The sequence below is a fragment of the Talpa occidentalis genome, unplaced genomic scaffold (genome assembly GCF_014898055.3).
Source record: "Talpa occidentalis isolate TD23 unplaced genomic scaffold, MPIMG_talOcc4v2.1 talOcc4.3, whole genome shotgun sequence".
Lineage (NCBI taxonomy): Eukaryota > Metazoa > Chordata > Mammalia > Eulipotyphla > Talpidae > Talpa > Talpa occidentalis.
Genome location: NW_023603184.1, coordinates 41614471 through 41632363, shown reverse-complemented (window position 1 = coordinate 41632363; position 17893 = coordinate 41614471). Strand labels below are relative to the sequence as shown.

Genomic DNA, 17893 nt, shown 5'->3' with positions numbered 1-17893 from the left:
CTGGAGACCTCCTCTCCCTGCCTGCCGCCCCACCCCACATCCGGGCTCCCTCTCCTGTCCCAAGCTCCCCCTCCTTCTGCCTGAGCCCCCCCATCCGGGCTTCAGTCTCTTCAACGGTGACACAGGCACGAAGACCCCCCTTCAGAGCCTTGCGCAGGAATTCAAGCACAGCAGGCGCCGGGGCAGGGTAACCCTAGCAGGGAAGCTGGTATTAGAATCTGTGAACAATTTTTTTCATGAGTGAAGAGGTTTGGATTCTCGGTCCATCTCTGCGCCAGTGTTCCCCGTCCTTGGCACCTGATGGGGGTGAGCAAGGCTGGACGGATGGCAGGAAGGACTGAGGGATGGAGGCGGGAGGGGGAATCTGTCACCCCTGCGTCCCACATGGGACACTCTGCGCTTGAGGACAGAACCGAAGTATCCTTGCAGACTCTCAAGTTCTCACCAGAAGCAGGATGCGAGAGCAAGGCGCAGGGCCGGGGCTAGCGCCGCTTCACCAAGGAATTGCCAGATGGCCAAGCGCCGGGCCTCTCTGCTCAGCATGCCCTTGGGGTAGGAGCACTGTCCCCTCGCCCCTGGGATTCCTCCTTCGGTCAGCCCAGAGACCATCTCGGAAGAGGCAGTGGGGAGAGGGGGACGGCCGCTCCGCTCCAGGGCTTCCCAGGAGGCCAGGGGAGGCGGGGGAGGAGGTGGATTCAGAATCTAATGTGGGCCAAGCTGAGGCTTGAGAAGTCAGCCAGAAAAAAGGGGAGACTGAACGCGCCAGGCAGGCAGACAGGGGTGTGTGGGGGGCGGGTGGGGGGCGGGCGGTGGGGAGAGAAGGGGAGAGAGAACTTGGGCCTTTCAGGGCAGGGAGTGGAGGAAGGAGGCAGGAGGGAGGCGGGCCAGGGTGGCAGCTGAAACAAGAGGGGCTTTGATTGAACCCCTGGCAGCTTTTTCTCCTCTCATCGACTATGCCAGGAGAGGAGGATTTTTATTCTCACTTCACAGAGGAGGAAACTGAGGCTCGGGAAAGCTGAAGAACGTGCCCATAGCCCTCCCACTTGTCAACAGTCAAGCCCAAGGTGATGTGTGGATTCTGGGGCCACAGGCTGCATAGCTGGTCAGTTCCCCTGAGCTGGGGCCTTTTTCAGGACCAAAGAAGTAACAGAAACGCACCTCCTGTGTTTGGGGGGGGGAGGGGCAGAGCCCGATTGCACCTGCAGACACCTGCCCCCAGCAGAAGCGGCTGGTCTGCGGGTGAGGTGGACCTGCATTCAGAGGGGGCAGGTGGGGGAGGGGACAGCAGGCCAGAGGCCGGCCTCAGAGGTGCCCTGAGGGAAGGCGCTCATGGGGGCCATGGCGGCTAGGGCCCCCCCACAGTCCCGCCTGCGGCCCGGGCCCTGACACACAGCAGCTCAGGGCATGTGTCTCCCCTTCTCTTTCTGGTCCTGGCTGCTTCTGATGGGCCTTTGAATAGACTCCCAGGCCAAGGGCTTAGAAAGGGGCTCATCTTGCCCCGCAGCCTGCCTTCTCGTATCCACAACACCAGCGCGCAAACACGCTGGTCCTGTGTGGCTCAAGACCATAGGACATGCTGCCCATTGGCCTCTGGGGGCCGTGAGGACATGAAGCCACTGGCTGAGCCCCCCATAGCACATGCCCCTACCGGTCCTAGGCCCTGGGGCCAGGCTGACCTGGCTCAGGGCCCACATTCCTGACTCCAGCTCTGGAGACCAGGCGCTCATTAGAGCCTCAGGCTGATCACAGGGAAGGGCTGAAGGTCACGGGCCAGTGTAGCCCTGGGAAGGAGGGGGCCAGGGCAGCACCTTGGCTTCTTCCCCATATTTCCCAGAAAGGGGGTTCCACCTGTGGCCACGTCAGGCTCCACTCGCTGCAGCCCAATCAGCCCTAAGGCCCTTCCTGGTCTGGCTTCAGCAAACCAGACAACTTCTTTCCTTTCCCCAAGGGCCTTCCCATGTTTGAGACTTTGCCCTTGAGGTCCCACTGCCCGGAATCCCTGGGGATTCAGAGATCTCTGTAAATAAATCATTTCTGCCCTGTACAGAGATTCAGTGAGAAAGGGAGGCCCCTTCTCACACTGGAGGGAGGAGCGCTACGCTGGACTTGGGAGAATCAGGGAAAATTTCACAGCTGGGTTTTGAAGCACAGACAGGAGTTTTCGTGAAGAAGGGACAATGAAGCATATGGATGCGAGAATATGGGATGAAGCAGTGTTATTCCTCATATAAAAAATTGAGGCCAGTGGGGTTTGGGGAGCACTTACCTGCTGTAAAATCACCATCCTGGGTCAAGAGCTTGGTGCCCGTCAGGCCAGATACAGTTCTGCACAGGAGAGACCATATAAAACCTCTGAGTGGGCCACCAGCAGCCTCGCACTGGCTGGGGTCCCCTGGGCTCCTCCCAAAGCCCCAGCTCCTCCTCCCCCCAGGGATTCCTCCCTGGCTTCTCCCCTGCTGGCTGCAGCCCAGCCCGCGTGACCTGACTCTTAGCCACCATTGCCAGCTCCACTGCCCAGAGCTGCTGAGATCTCCCCGCGGTCACTGTCATTCAGGGGCTCCCCGAGGGCTCCCGGGAAGTAACATAGCCAGCCCCTCCCCTAGACATCCGCACAGCAGGGCATGGTGAATTCCAGGACTAGGACTTCGTCTCTGGCCTTCCAGCTTAAGGCTGCCCCAGAGCGGGGGCAGCCAGGCCCAGGGAGGGGGTCGCAGGCCAAGCCCAGCCTGTCCGTGTCCTGCCCTGCCTAGCGCCCATCAAGAACACCCCTGCACTCCCTGTGAAAGGTTCAGTCTCGCTCTCCCTGTTTTCCTTCCGCACCCCTTCACTCAGCCTCTTCCCCGTTCTCACTGTTCCTGAAACGTGCCTGTCCGTCTCATACCTCCTGGCTTCCGTACGCCCTTGCCCCTCTGCCTGGAATTCTAACCAATAAATCCTATGCTTCGTGGCTCAGGGCAGTTGGTCCCTCCTCGAGGAAGCCTTCCATGACCACGTCCGGGCTGCCAGAGTGCCAGCGCTCCCCTCTACCTGGATCTCACCTTATGTGCTAGGCTGACTGATCAGGGTCTGACCCACCACTGCTCCCAACGTCAGGCGGTTGATCCAGGGCAGGGCGTGGGGCTCAGCCTCATCCAGCAAAGGACCAGGCCTAGAGACAGCTCAGGATGGGCTCATGGGACTGAGCCTGGAGATCCTAGCGGCCCCAGCCCATAGATCTCGACATGAGGCCCCCTCTCTGCCCCCATGATGAGCATCAATTTTTTACAAGGCCCATTCAGAGGCACCTGGCATTTGATCTTCTGCCCAAGACACCTGAGCCCTGACCCCTGGCCTGGAGCTCTGGGATACAGCGGGCACAGAGATGGAGACCTACTCCCTGTCTGGGTGTGTGTCAAGGAAGGGAATTCAATAAGGACACACAAGGCACCTGCCCTGGGGGGCTACGTCTGAAGAGGATGCCCGGCCGATGCCCAGCCAACTGTGCTGAGCCCTGCAGCTGAGCCACGAGGGCAGAGCCAAGGTTTTCATGAAAGATTTGGGGCTTTGGTGGAGGGGAGTGGTGAGAGTATAGAATTTAAGGGTCACACATAAGGAAAAAGCTACAAGATAGATGCCCCCCCCAAGAAAAACAATACTAACCCATGTTAATTGTTTTTCAAACTGACAGCAGAGAACACGGAACGGCATCTATGTTTCTGTGCCCATGCCTAATTCACCCCTTCTTATAACCTACTCTGTGGGGCTTCATAATTCCATTTCACAGATGGGAAAGTTGAGGCACAGAAGAAGGAAGTGATTTATCTGAGGAGAGAAATAAAGAATAAGATAAAGAGAGAGATTTTAAAAAGAAAAGAGTGTAGGAGAGAGACCAAAGAAAACAGGGACCGAGGACGTCCTCCGCCACCCCCAGCTAGCCAGCCCCCGGGCCAGCCCTGGTTGGAAACAATTCAGTGGACAATATGCCCCCGGCTCTTCCTTCTCCAGGGTGCAAACTTCCCTCTCTCCACGCCTGGGATAGATTCATTTGATGAGTGCTGTGACTGAGCCCCCAAAGGAGCAGGAGGCACATTCCAGGACCCAGTAAGTTACTATGGAGGCGGGGGCTCCAGGGTGACCCAAACTCCCAGCTCCACTGAAGTCTGGCAAGCCCTTATCCCAGGGCCCAGAGCCGCAGGCAGCCCCTCCTTACCTGGATCCCTGTTGGCCGCTCTCAGTTGCCCCCAGCCTGGGAGGGCTTGGCAAGGCAGGGTCTGGGGTCCAGGACAAGCTGCAGATGCATGTGCCCCCTTCTCTGTCTTGCTCCAAGTCTGAGTCTGGGGGTCTCTGGGTGACTCTGTATCTCCCTCTCAGTCTCTCCTTTTCTTTCCAGGCCAGGGCAGCTGTCTGGAGGCACTGCCGCCCTCCCTCCCCACTCCAGAGCCTTCCCCCAGGAGGCGGAGCCGGAGGGCCCTCCAAGGTCTGGGTGTCATGACATCAGCATGGCGGGCGGGCTGTGCGGGCTCCGTGTGAGTGCTGGCTGCTCTGCTGGCCAGGAGGCAGGGGCCTGGATGTCTCTGCTGTGCTGCTGACCAGCGAGGGCCCAGGGCCCAGCCCACCCATCCCGGCTTCAGCTGCCTGCAGCCATTACAGCAAGACGACCTGCTTTCCCAGCATCAATGCAGGAAACCTGGAGCTGAGCCTCACTTGGTCACTGATTTGCCGAGTCTCAGCTCCTGCCTGCCCTTCGCCCAGTTTCTCCACCATAAAATGGCCCTTTGAGACACAGGGCAGGTTTTCTGACCCAGCAGACTGGGTAAAGGAGGAGTCAGGGTCCTCAGTGGCTTTTGCAGGTCTTTTATTTAGATTTGCCAGGCATATGGCAGGCAGGGGTGCTGGGGGGCCGGGAGGCTGGCAGTCCTCCCAGCCCCCAGCAAGTCCTCACTCTATCTGGGCTCTCTCTGGCCTGCTCTCTGCTTCTCTTCTCTCGGCTTCCGTTCGTTCTTGGCTGCTTCTGGTGTCCCCGCGACGCCGCCCTTATAAACTCAGTCTCAGCCCAGGTGAATCCCATCTACCTCTGCCCACACCCTACTCCAGGTGCCGCCATCAGGCAGGCATTCAGGACAAGGATCCATCATCTATCCTGATGGCGGGAGGGCAGAAAAGCCTGACATTTTTCCTTACTCTACAGAGACTTTTTTTTTTAAAGGGGCATGTATTTTTATTTATTTATTTATTTGTTTGTTTGTACATGCACTGGGTACAGTCAGAAGCGCGGGAGGGTGAGAGAATTCACCAGAGCCAGAGCGGGGAGCAGAGCAGGCAGAAGGACAGAAGTACACTGCTGAGGGGAGCAGCGGGCGGCAGGAGAGGTCTGCGCGCCATGCGGGACCCTCCTCTGGTGGCCGGGGAGCAGCCGGGGATCGAACCGGCGCCACAGAGGCTGCGGGCAGCTTCGCAACCCAGCGCTCAACCGCTGCGCCACCAGGGAGGCCCACCCTACAGAGACTTTTGATGAAATGACTGGGCAGGGCAGGAGGTGGCCACCCCAGCATCTGACCCTTCCTCCCCTGTCCCTGTATGCACACCACCCTTGCCCGAAAGCACTTCCCGGAGGGTCCCCTCAGATGTGTCCCCTGAAATCCGTCACTTCCATGCAGTCTCCACAATCGGTTCTGGGGGTTAAGTGGGGAGTAGCGCATGTTGTTCTAGAATCATCCAGGAAACTCTCAAATCAGCCAATTTGAAGTAACCCTGCGCGTGCCAGGGAACTGTACAAACTGAAGTGAAATGTGTAGTTTGGAAGTGCAGTATTGGGGGGCAGATGGAGGAATAAATAAATCATGTACAATTAGCACTGGTGAAAACAATGACACTGTGGGCTTCTGGTAGAGACCCAGCACTTCCTCGTCACCGCGCTTTGCCAACAGGTGCCTGGCACAGGCCCTACTGGCACAGACCTCTCCAGAGAAGCTGTAGGCATGGGCCAGGGAGGCACTCTGTGGATCCTCACCCTGTGTCACATGGGACCCCTTGGCTGCCACCCAGACAGGGCAGGCCCAGCGGAGCCCAAAGGCCCAAGTTCTCCACCTGCTGGTCAGGCACCCCCTTCAGAGCAGAACTGAGCCTACAGCCTCTGCCAGGGGGAGCAGGTGGGAAGCCACAGTGCCAGAACACAGCCTCTGCTGGGGCCAGGGCCCCTCTGACCCGACTGTCCTGACCCCTGAAAACCTCTGGCTGCTGGAGTGTCTGGCCTGGTGGCTCTGACAGGCGGTGCTCCGACTCCATGTTCCCGCCTATTGCTGACGCTAGGGACACACCACTCCTTCCATCACCTCTCGCTGAGCCTCCCTGGCTGGGTGGGCAAGTGGCGCGGGCCCTACGCAGACAGGAAAACTGAGACCTGGAGAGGAACATGGTGCCCAAGGACGGGCATGGAGAGTCGGGAGAGCAGCAGGGTGGGCCGAGACCTACAGATGCTAGAGCAGCTATAATTTACTCAGCAGGAGAGACCAGGCGCTCCACTAACGTGTGCTCAGCTCTATTATGTCCTTTGGGAAAATCTAGGCACTGATCTTAATTTACTTGTTCTCCCTTAATCCCCACTCACACAATCATCACTGTACCCCCAAAATCTATCCCCGCCATCTCTCCCCATCGCCACCCCCAGTCTCCCTGGCTCAAGCTGCCAGCACCTGCTCCTCAACAGCCTTTGTTCGGGTCTCCCCATGGCCACCTGCACCCCCAGCGGCCCGTCTCCTCTCTCCACAGCCCTCTCTGGAGGAGGCTGTCTCCTCCATGTCACAGGAGGGTTGGGGTCAAGGCTTCCTCACCCCGGCAGGCTCAAGAGGCCCCGCAACTCCTCACTGCTTACCAGGGGTTCTCTAGGTAGCATTTTTCAGGATCCAAGTATTTCAATTTGTCTTCCCCACTAGTCTGCAGATGCCCCAGAGCAAAGCTGCGGCTGCTTCCCCACGACCCCACATCCCCAGTGCCCGGCACAGGGCCAGATGACAGACGGACTGATCCAGTGATCTTAGCTCACACAGGGCAGGCCAGTTCCTCCCTCACTCGTCTCTGACCCCTGGGCAGTCACCCAGGCCTGGGAAGTGCCCCTCCATCATCCCTTACCTCCAGAGGGACAGACAAACACAGGACGATCTTTCTGGGATTGTGGTAATGTTTATTTTGAGAATGGAGATTTCTACTCCCTGGCACCGATATTGTGGTGAACCCCAAAGGGAATGAAGCCCAGGTCAGGGCAGTGTGGACCAAAGGCCCTGCCCTTTGCCGATGGAGACCTGGATGCCCCTGTAGGCTGTAGGGTGCATCCAGCCACCAGAGCAAATGCCCACCTCCCCCCCCAAAACCCCTTCCAGTCAGAGCTTGAAAAAACTCCATCTTCACCTTCCCAGTCTCCAGGGCCTTCGGAGGACCAGGATCTCTGCACAGCCAGGAGCCAGCCTGGCCCACCCAGAGCACATACGCAAGGGCTGCCGAGCCAGGTCTGTTTGGGGGGGAGCAGTATCCAGCTTCCAGGCTGACGCCCACACAGGCCTGCTGGCCGGTCTGTCACAGTTCGCTCCGTAGCCCTGATGGACACGGCTACGGAAGAGCCCACATGACAGCCCAGAGGCCCCAGGCCAGCTTATCCAGCCCTCGCTGGCCGGTCTCAAGAGTCTTCATAGAAATCAACATTGCAAAGTGGTGCTTACATGAGCGTATACGGCGCATACACAGAGATACAGAGAAAGGGTATTATTTTGCCCTTGTCAGCACTGGTTACTAAGAGTGCCAACACGTGAGAAACATTACCCCGCTTTGCAAGAGGGGGAAATTGAGGCACAGGAGGTTTAAGTGACTTGCTCCTGGTCATGCACAGAGTCCCAGCCCCAGGCCCAGGTTCTCAAGGGGAAGTTCCAGATTTTCGGTAAGAGCCCTCTTGTTCTCCGGGGGCCCCAGGGCCACGCGGAGCAGAGCTGGCCCCGGAGTGAAGAGGCAAAGTCAAGAATCCAAAATCTCCACCCAGGAGTCACATTTGAAGCTGAAAATTCAGGTCCCCAAAAGGAATTCCTGTTCTTGAACCAAGTGGTTTTTTTCACTGATGCCGCCTGGCCCGGAGCTGACATGGGCACAGAAGGACCCCCGGCGGGGGAGGCACCGACACGCCAAGAACAAGGGTCCGAGCCCGCCTGCAAAGCACCCTTGTCTTCACTCTCCTCTGAGGAGTATGGCTTCTCCCACCTCAAGCAGAATCCAAATAAAACCAAAGAACCACAGAATGGCAGTTTAAGAAGAAAAAAATGGGGGTTCAGCCTTTCAGTTTTGCTGTAAAAACCAACTGTGTTTTAAAACAGAGACTAGAAAACGCTGAGGGTTGAAGGGAACGTTCCAATCTGGGCAGAAGAGGCCTGGGGCCTCCTGGGCTGCATTTTGGGCGGAGTATTGGTGGAGGGACCTCGGGTGGAGTGATGGATTTACCTACCCCTGGCCAAGGCCAATGGGGAACCCGGCACTGGTGAATCTGAGACCAGCACCTCAGCGTCAGTTCAACCAGGAAAAGCCCAGGTCTTGCAGCAGAGGGGAGGCTGGAGCACGCCCCTCTACCCGCTCAGCAGGACACACTCCTAGCTTCTGGGTGGTGGGGGCATGAAGATGTCCTTCCTCACCACCACTGTCCCCACCTCTGCAGAGGCCTTAAGCCAGGGGCTGGGAATGGCCTCAGAGGCTGGGAGAAGGCAGCTGCACCCTCCAGGCATCGGCCTCTGATGAGACCGGGGTGCAGAGGTGAGGCCTGGGGGATGAGGAGGGTCAACTCCACCTGGGGTCTGTGGGCATTGTTTATTTATTTGGCAAATCTGTCAGATAAATAAAAGCACAGGGTTAGAGAATGTGCAGAGAAATTCCAGGCTGAGCAGGAGCCCAGGAAGAGCAAGGAGTCCTATCAGGGTGGTTAGAAATCGGGTCTTTACCTGACAGAAAAAGCAAGGTCTGCGGCCCGGGGCAGCCCAAGATCGGAGGGGAAAAGTGGGCTTGGGAATGTGGCAGTTTGTGTGTAAACAAGTGACATCTCCTTGGCACATGGTCAGCAGACAGCAGGGCCTTGGGAAAACGTTTCAGGGATAGAGTCCCTTAGCAGTGGAGACAGCTGGGGTGGGGCGGGCTATTTTAAATCTCAGGTTAGAAAACTCCTCCATGAGAAGGGAATGTCCTTGGGACGCTGAGGCCCAGGGAGGTGTAGAGACCTCCCAAGGTCACACGGCAAGTCAGCAGAGGAGCTGGGAACAGGACCCTGGTGTCCTGGCTTCCAGATTAGTCTCTAGCCAGCCCGGGTGGGGACACAGATGGTGGTGAGAACTGTGGGCCCCGGCGGCAGGCAGGCATCAGATAGCTGTGAGGGAGGCGCTGCTGAGGACATGCACACCAACAGTGCCAGGCAGGTCACTGGGCTGCCGGCTGCGGTCTTGGAGGTGGAGGGTGTGGAGAGCCTGGAGGTCATCCGGGTCAGCTTTCAGGTGCACCTGGCCCAGAAACTCATCCTTCAGGACTCGGTGGTTCCAGATCTAGGAGGGGAGAGAGGACGGTGGAGGGGGCGTATCCAAGACCAGGAGTCCAGGTTCGTGGGGAGGCCCTGGGGGTAGCGGATCCCCAGCCTGCAGGACAAGCCCGGCTGAGGAAGGGAAACCTGCAGAGCCTCTGCCTCACCGTGAGCCTCAGACAAGGCCTTCTGGGGCTGTGAACTTCCTCTTATCTGTCCAGGCTCCCTTCCACATTTAAAGTTAAATCTGTTATTAGCAGCCCTGCATTGACCTTGGACAAGTGATTACAGGCCTCCCCAGCCCTGGCTTTCCCCATCTTTAAAACGAGGGTTGGATTAACGGCCCCTTAGGTTTCTTCTAGGCCCAACAGCTATGGACCAATCCAGGGGGGCCCAATGTTAAGAAAACTTGGAGACTCTACAGTGGCTCCCCCGGGGTACTTGTGTGTTTGTTTGCAGATGGCTTCTCACCCAGAGAGATGCTGGCCTAGGCCTGCGGGACAGACAGCTTCCTGTTAATGAGCTCAGAATTGTCAACCACCATCCCTTGGCCTGAGAGGGGAAGTAAGTCAGGGCCCCGGCCCCCGGCTTTCTGATCCCTGCTTTTGGGAATCAGCCTCCCTGCAATGCATCTCAGTGTAACCTGTCCGGGTGGACCCTCCCACAGGGGACCTTAGGGACAACGCCTAAAGCTCTGGGGGACATGGTCGGGAGAGATGGCCACTGCCCCTGGCCAGGAGACAGCCCTGCAGTGTCTCAGGGTCATCTGCCAATCCGACTCCCCCACCCAGGAGCCATCCCTCTTCCCAAGGCCACACTGCTAGGGTCAGAGTGAGCACCAGAACCCAGTGTTCCTGGGTCCCTGACAAAGGCTCTGCCATCCTGGTCCTGCCCCTCTGATTGGGGGCCCCGGAGTGGCCCTGGGGCGAGTGGGCTCACCTGCACAGTGATGGGCTGGCCTGGCTTCTTGCGGTAGAAGACGCCCTTCACGTTGTACTCAGGTGTTGAGGAGCCTTTTTGCACAGCCGAGCGGACTTTGTCTCCCTCACACTTGATGATCACATAAGAGTTAGCCCCTAGAGAAGGAGAGTGGGCCATGGGGTAAAGGTGGGGGCTGGGGTAGAGTAAGATGGGACAGATTCTGGGAGCTGAGACCCCCACCCCCATCCTCTAGAGCAGACACCTGTGCTCATGCATCCAGGGAAAGGGAGACTAGAGCCTGAGGCACTGCCGAACTTCCAGAGACAGAAGGTAGACTCTGCTGGTCCTCCAGGCCTTTCCCCAGGTGGTTGCCCCTGCCAAGAGCACCCTTGTGCTCTCCTCTTCACCAGGCTTCACACTTAGCACCTCCTCAGTCTGCAGAAAGGCCACCTCTTCCAGGAAGCCTTCCCCGAGCCCTCCCTCCCAGCTGTCTGTTCTTGTGCCTGACTGCCCCACCATGCTGGGAGCCAAGTGCAGCGGTAGAGCCTGTCCCTCTATAGGCACTAGCTTCCTCCTGGACTGGACTGCGTGGACCTCAAGAAATGATTGCTCATTCCATGGGTGAGAGCAGGAGAGCTCTGGAAGCCAGTGTCTGCAGCTGGGTAGGGAGGTAAAGGTGAGGGTCTCACCGGTCGGGGAGTCCTTGAGACCAGCAGCCCCCAGGACATGGACCTGGGTGACCAGCTGGGGGTAGCCACATAGGGAGCTCCAGCAGGTTCGGGGGGGCTCGTCCAGGCGCAGCTCCCTGGTAAAGGGCACAGGTAAATGGGGGGCCAGGAAGAGGGAAGGTGAGGGGGTTCGAGAAATAGGGAAGGGACAGGAGCAGCACTTAGTCCCAATGGTGCTTGTCCTAGGTAAGCCCCACAACAGTGTCCACCATCCACCCCCACGCATTCTGCTGCTCTTTCCTGACCCGAGGCTGCCTCATCCCCCGAGGAAAGTACTTTGCTGAGCACCTACTGTGTGCCAAGCCTTCTGCTGGGATGCTGTATGATTTCTAATCCTCACACAGCCGTGGGCAATACGTGACTATCATGCCTGTGTTTTACAGGCTAGGAAGCACCAGGCCCACAGGGGAAGGGCTTTGCCGAGCTGGAGAGCAGTGGAGCCCAGACTGGGCAGACGAAGCCCACACACAGCTGCCTCTGTGGTCTGGATGTGGGCAGGGAGCACGGAATCTGAACCACCTGCCCCAGTGGGCAGGGCAGGGAGGCCCACACGGGGTCTGCCCCCTGCAAGGGCGGATGGGCAGGTCTCAGCAGTCCAGCCCCTTGGGACAGGGGGTTGGGGGGATTAGACTTCAAGCCCAGAATCAGGCAGGCTGAGTGGCCAAGGCCGACTCTGCCAGCAGCTGCATGACCTTGGACAACACCCAGCCTCAATCTCCAATTCTCATCAGTTAAACAGAGGGGTCAGGCCTCCTGCTGAGGGGTACAGGAAAGCCTGTGAAAGCATCTTGTAAACTGTGAAGTGCTATGTGCACATGAGCTCAGTTGTGGCTGAGGTCGGTGGGGACAGCGGAGCAGGGAGGACAGAGAGATGGGTGCTGGTGTCAGCTCAAGGAGGTAGAACCCAGACATCACTGGGCTGCAGATCTGGTGGCCCCACTGACCCCTGCTGCCCGTCAGCCCCGCTCACCGGCAGTTGGAGGGCACATCAGTGAAGACCCGGAGCAGGAATTCGCCAGGGTGGCCAGGCTCGAAGGTGGTGGGGATGATGACGTAGCGGCCCTCGGGCTGGTCCGTGCGCAGGAAGACGCTGCGGGAGTTGATGTAGATGGAGCTGGCGACCCTGTGCTGCAGGCTGTGCATGCGGTACTGCCGGTTCTCCTCCACCTGCCGGAGAGGCCGGGCTGGGCCACCAGAGCACCCCAGCCCCACGCCCACGTCCCCTTGCCAAGTGAATAGAATTCACTCACATGAAATGCCCAGGGTAGGCAAATCCAGAGACAGAAGCAGATGGGTGTTGGCTTAGGGCTGTGGGGAGGGGGTGGATGGAATTGGGTGGTGATGGCTAAAGGGGCCAGGTTTCTTTTTGGGGTGATGGAAATGTCCTGAAATTGATTATGTCAGTGGCGGCACCGTATTCTGCAAATACACTAAAAGCCACTGTATACCTTACATGGCTGACCTGAATGGAACGTGAATTCTAGCTCAGTAAAGTTGTTAAGGTTGGGGGGGACAACCAACTGCCTTGGTTAGCAGCACCCGTGGGGGCTGTCATGACAGAACCTATTATCACAAGTCAGAGCACGTGTCCATAAGCGCCCCTGCTGCCAGGGCATGCTGGACAACCCAGAACACGCACTGCGCTGGGCTGCAGTCACGTCAGGGAAGGTGATGACGTATCAGTTGTAACATGTCAGCACAGTGTGAACAGTTACACAGTGGCACGAGCAAACTGTCATGATATAAGCATGTCAGAGGCCCGGGCCAGCTCACACCACACGCCTGTGCCTTTCATTAGGCTCTCACTGTCCGAGGGGGACCAGGTGTCCACTGTGCTGAACTCACACCCACTGGGTATCACACACGTGCAAGGTCAGGGGGAGCAGCCGGGGTGAGCCTGCCTGGCTCTCCCAGTGCCCAGTGAGGCCTTCAACTCAGGGAGGCCTGGGGCTCTGAGGGAGGGAGCAGTGGAGGCCTCCCAGAGCCCAGCCTAACCACCAGAAGTCCTCCTCTTGCTCCCCCCCACCAAACAACCCAGGCCTAAAGGTCAGAGGCAAGAAGAAATCGGGCACAGCACCAATCTCCAAGCAGTCTGGGCCTTCTGGGTATTCCAAACTGCATCCCTGAGACATCAGCCAATGTGGCCAGGATGAGGGGGTGCAATCATCACCAGGGTATTCGAGAATACTTATTCCAGGCCCAGGCAGCTCCTGAGCTCCTCCCCAGAGCAGTGGGGTGGGGAGCTGATCTCACCTTGTAGATGTCAAAGCCAATGGCCAGGTTTTCACCTTTGCCCCCCCGACGGGTAGACTGTTTTGGCCGCTGCTGGATGCAGATCAGCACTTCATCTTCTGGCTTCTTGACATCAAAGATGTACTACAGGTATGGCCGAGGGAGACAGATGACAACGAAACCATGTCAAAGATGGACTCACTGGATCCTGAAAGCCAGAGGCATGGTCCAGAGCCAGGCCTCAGTGCAGTCACTTCCAAGCTGTGTGAGCTGGGACAAGCCACATCCCTGTCTGAGCCTCAGCCCCTCACCCGTGAGGGAGGCCCACAGTGCGTGAGGGGTAGGAGGACACTGGGCTCTGAGCTTGGCATGGCCACTGCTCAGTGAAGGCATGCCAGGGTGAGGACAAAGCAGTTACCGGAAGCTGCCAGGCAGAGGGCCCTGTGGGGAAGCCAGTCTGTCTAAGTTCCCCTGGACAGAGCAGCTGTGTGTGGTGTGGATACAAGGTCTTTGAGCCCCCCACTCAGCTTCTAAATGTCCATATAACTTTGGATAAGACACGCAAGAGTTCCCAGAGTCTCAGCTTCCTCATTTTTCCCATCCAGGTCAGACTCTGAGGCTGGGTCCCACGTGACCACACGGACGAACTGATTTGACCACCCAAGTGCCACTGCACTGAGGGATGCGCTGAGGGGACAGGGAAGTACCCAAGGTCATGCAGGTCACCACAGCAGGACAGAGGGGGGGCCCCATGAAGGCCTACCTGTGGGTTCTGGAAGAAGGTGTCCTTGTGGTTGATGCAGCCCCCGCTGCGGTTCTGCCGCGGGTCCTCGTGTTGCGTCCAGGCACCATGCAGCCGGGCCTCCTCCCACGTCTTGTGGATGCTCAGGTAGGACGTGTTCATCAGGCGGCACTTGATGATGTCGGTGAAGTATCGGCACACGTCCTCGAAGGTCATCCTGGGCATGGTGAGGGGCTGAGCTGGGAAGGCCCCCTACAGGTGCCCCCTCCCGCCCTGAATGCTCTGAGGGTGGACACACGATGTCATGTGGATGCTTCGCCAAGTATCTTTTAGCCTCAGTTTCCTGATTTGTAAAATGGCAATAAATCTCACAACAGTATCTCACAACAGTATTGCAATGGGAACACGTAGTACAACTTCCAGCAGACAGAAGCAGCTGGTACAGGCTCGCTGTTAAAATTAATAGTATAAATAACTCGGGCCTCCCTGGTGGTGCAAGGGTTTGGGCGCAGAGCTATGGAGCTGTCCGCAGCCACTGCAGCACGAGTTTAATCCCCAGCCAGCCAGGGAGCTACCCACATGGCGCGCAGACCTCTCCTGACTCGCCCGCTGCTCCCCTCAGCAGTGTGTTTCATCAGTCTGCCTGTTCTGTTCCCCACTCTGTCTCTGGTGAATCCTCTCACCCCCCACACTTCTGGCCTGTGCCCCAGTTCTTGTATGCATAAATAAATAAATATTTAAAAAAATTTTAAAAATAGTATAAGTAACTCGTTTCTACATAAAGCAGTTTCCCTCCATGAACTTCCCGCAGTGGCGGGGACACACACCACCAGAAGCCTGGGCAGGGAGGGGGGGTGCCCCCTTCAAGTGTGCACATGTATGAGAGCGGCACACACACGCGTGAGTGTGCCATGTAAGAAAGGCCTCAGGAAGACGCCCTTTCTACTGATAAGGGTTTTCTATTCTTTGCTTGGCCCTGAGTCACACTGGGCAAAAGGATCTCACCCACAGGAGTCCAGACCAGAGGGCCTGGGGCCTCCTGCTGCAGCTCCCTGACACCCGCAGGAGGGCACCTGCGTAGGGGATCCATATCACTGCCACCTGCCTCTGGCTCTGCCTGGGGCCCTCATGGCACCCACCAGACACTGGGCCCAGGAACTCTCCAGGAAGTGGCTGAGTGTCTGAATCAAGTGCCTTGCTGAAGAACAACACTAAATCTTACTTGGGACTAACGGCAGGCTGGATGGGTGCCGGAGGGAGAGAATGCCAGGGGGAATGAATGCAGGCTGGATGGGTGCAGGAATGATGATTGGGCTCTTTAAGGGAGGCTGCTACCATCTTCCAGCCCCACCCATCCACGTACCCCTCAGCAGCTCTCACCTCCCTGACCTCACTCTTCCCACACCCAGGTGTTCCCTTTTGCCTCTGGGAGGGGGCCCTCTCCTTGTTCCTCATACCCTGAGCCTCAGTGTAGGAGGTGGTCCCTCCCTGAGGCCCCTCCTCTCCCTCCTGCCCTGCGCAGCCTGGCTGCCAGCATCCCCCACCTGCTGGCATCATGCTCTACTTGCCGATGCCAGAGCAGCCCAGGCTCCCCTCAGGTGGGGAAGGGGACTATGCAGATGAAAGTAAAATGAAAAGGACCATCATTGCTCAGCTCATTTTACAGAAGAGGAAACTGAGGCTCAGAGAAATGGCGTGATTTGTTCACAGTGCAACAAGTGGGGCGTCTGCAACAGTCCTGGCTCCCACCTCCAAAGCAGCACTCCCGGGCCCACACTCAGGAAGCTTCCCCCTCAGCCTGGATGCCCACCCAGGGCCATGAACACACTCACCAGAATTCGCCATCATCCTGCACTGTCACCCCCATCTTCTCTCGCTCACTCTTGCTCACTTTCTGCCACTCCTCAGAACTGGGTGTGAGCACAGGGGAGGAAAGAGAGGAATATAAGATGAGTGGCCCCTCCAGGCCCACACGGCAGGGGCGAGGAGGTGCGAGGGACAGTTCAGCCCAGGACTCCATCAGTGTGGGTATGGTTGGGGCCCTGTCCGCCCACCCTCACTGCAGAGGGCATCCTCATGAGGGGCCTGGACCCTGCTCACCTGGGCCATGAGCCAAGCATAGAGCAGTCACCCCCATTCTCAAGCCTGCTGCGCTCCCTGCTCATTCCCCAGACTGGTCTCTGTGTCCCCTACAGGAGTAAGCACATCCCCACTGCCAGGCCTTTACTTGAACTTAATTCACCTCTCCTGTCCCCACTCCAAATTAGGTCTCCTCCTAATTTTCCCTCCCAAATCCATCAAAAGCCAGCCCCAGTGACACCTCCTCCAGGAAGCCCACCCATGTTTTTGCCCAAGCCCTCCAACCAGAGTCCACATGCTTGAGATCTACTTGGCACCTATGACCCTCCCCCAGAGCCTCACGTGTCGCTCCAGGGCCCGTTCCACTCCCGCTCGCCCCAGGGATTGCGCAGGCGGATCATGTCCAGCTTCTCAGACTTGAAGAAAGCCAAGAGGCCGTGGCCCAGGCGCACCTTGCGCACATCAGTGATGGCATACGCGTGGCCCTTCACCAGACCACATGCCAGACGGGCCTCCATGTCAGCCGCTGTCACTGCCTAGGGGAGGACACAGTTAGTGGATTAGAGAAGTGGAGGCGGTAGGCTCCTACATGCTGGAGCCAGAGTGTCACACACCTCCTACAGGACAGGGAGGGAACAGCAGTCAGTGTTCTGAGCCAGTGAGGAACTGAGCTCAGTGTTCACAAAGCCCCAGGGCCTCCCCTGGTGGCGCAGCGTTTGAGCGCTGGTCTGCAAAGCTGCCCGCAGCCTGTGCAGCGCTGGTTCCATTTCTGGCCAGCCAGGGAGGGTCTCACATGGCGCACAGACCTCTCCTGCTGCCTGCTACTCACCTCAGCAGTGTATTTCGTCAGTCTGCCTGTTCTGTTCCCCGCTCTGGCTCTGGTGAATCCTCTCACCCTCCCGTGCTTCTGACTATACCCAGTGCTTGCATAAAATAAATAAATAAATAAACCTTTAAAAAAAAAAAAAAAAAGGCCCAGGCAACAGTGTGGGGTGAAGGAAGCGACCTGCAGAGGGTCAGCCCAGGGCTGTGTTGGAATTGACCAGCATTGGCTCAGAGATTGTTAAATGTTCAGGAATTTTGCAAGCTAGCTGTTAAAGTGTTGGTAGCTTGAAATCAACCATGGTGGGAGGATTTACACCACAGAAATCAGCAAATGCAACAAATCAGGGCTTTTCATTTTTCCAGAGAGCCAGTTTATTAACATCCCACTGAGTTAGTCAAACCTGGGTTAAAATTCTATCATCTCTGAGACCCAGATTCCCCATCTGAATCAGGAGCAGTCAGAGAAATAAGGCAACCTTCCCAAGGCACCCAGTCCTGTACTGGCACCCCACAGGGGCTGCCTCCCCTCTTCTGACTGCCCCTCTGCTTGCAATGCCTCAACCCTAGGTTGAGGGATCCTCAGATGCTTAGACAACCACCATGCCTATATAAGAGCACCAGAAAAGGGGGATGCTGCTTGAACAGTGCAGGCACTGCACAGTGTAAGGGACTGGGGTAGGGGAGGTGTGGCTTGTGTTGCCCTGCACTGGGGAGGGGGCTGGCTGTACCTTGCAACTTCTTCCCTTCTCCCATGAGGCTGAGGGTCTGGATTCGTGAGCTAACCTGGGCAGGGGCTCCATCTGGGATACCACCCCACCTCCCACCCCGACAGGGGTTAACCAAGGGGAAAGA

The 17893-nt window shown here is 57.7% G+C and overlaps 2 protein-coding genes across 6 annotated transcripts in view; both read right to left on the bottom strand.

Moving 5' to 3' along the window:
- The window catches only part of MYO7A (myosin VIIA), a 77915-nt gene extending 73493 nt beyond the window's left edge, over positions 1–4422 (bottom strand). For all 4 annotated transcript variants that reach the window (XM_054699553.1, XM_054699552.1, XM_037523014.2 and 1 more), the window contains exons 1-2: positions 4190–4422; positions 2267–2325 (exon numbers count right to left, since the gene is read on the bottom strand). In XM_054699553.1, the coding sequence (XP_054555528.1) occupies positions 2267–2284 (18 nt within the window). In that variant the 5' untranslated portion in view covers positions 2285–2325; positions 4190–4422. The remainder of the gene's footprint in view (positions 1–2266; positions 2326–4189) is intronic.
- Positions 4423–7122: 2700 nt separating this feature from the next.
- The window catches only part of CAPN5 (calpain 5), a 50620-nt gene continuing 39849 nt past the window's right edge, over positions 7123–17893 (bottom strand). For both annotated transcript variants that reach the window (XM_037523010.2, XM_037523012.2), the window contains exons 6-13: positions 16559–16752; positions 15970–16047; positions 14159–14354; positions 13417–13539; positions 12134–12330; positions 11125–11240; positions 10454–10590; positions 7123–9539 (exon numbers count right to left, since the gene is read on the bottom strand). In XM_037523010.2, coding sequence (XP_037378907.1) covers positions 9360–9539; positions 10454–10590; positions 11125–11240; positions 12134–12330; positions 13417–13539; positions 14159–14354; positions 15970–16047; positions 16559–16752 — 1221 coding nt within the window. In that variant the 3' untranslated portion in view covers positions 7123–9359. The remainder of the gene's footprint in view (positions 9540–10453; positions 10591–11124; positions 11241–12133; positions 12331–13416; positions 13540–14158; positions 14355–15969; positions 16048–16558; positions 16753–17893) is intronic.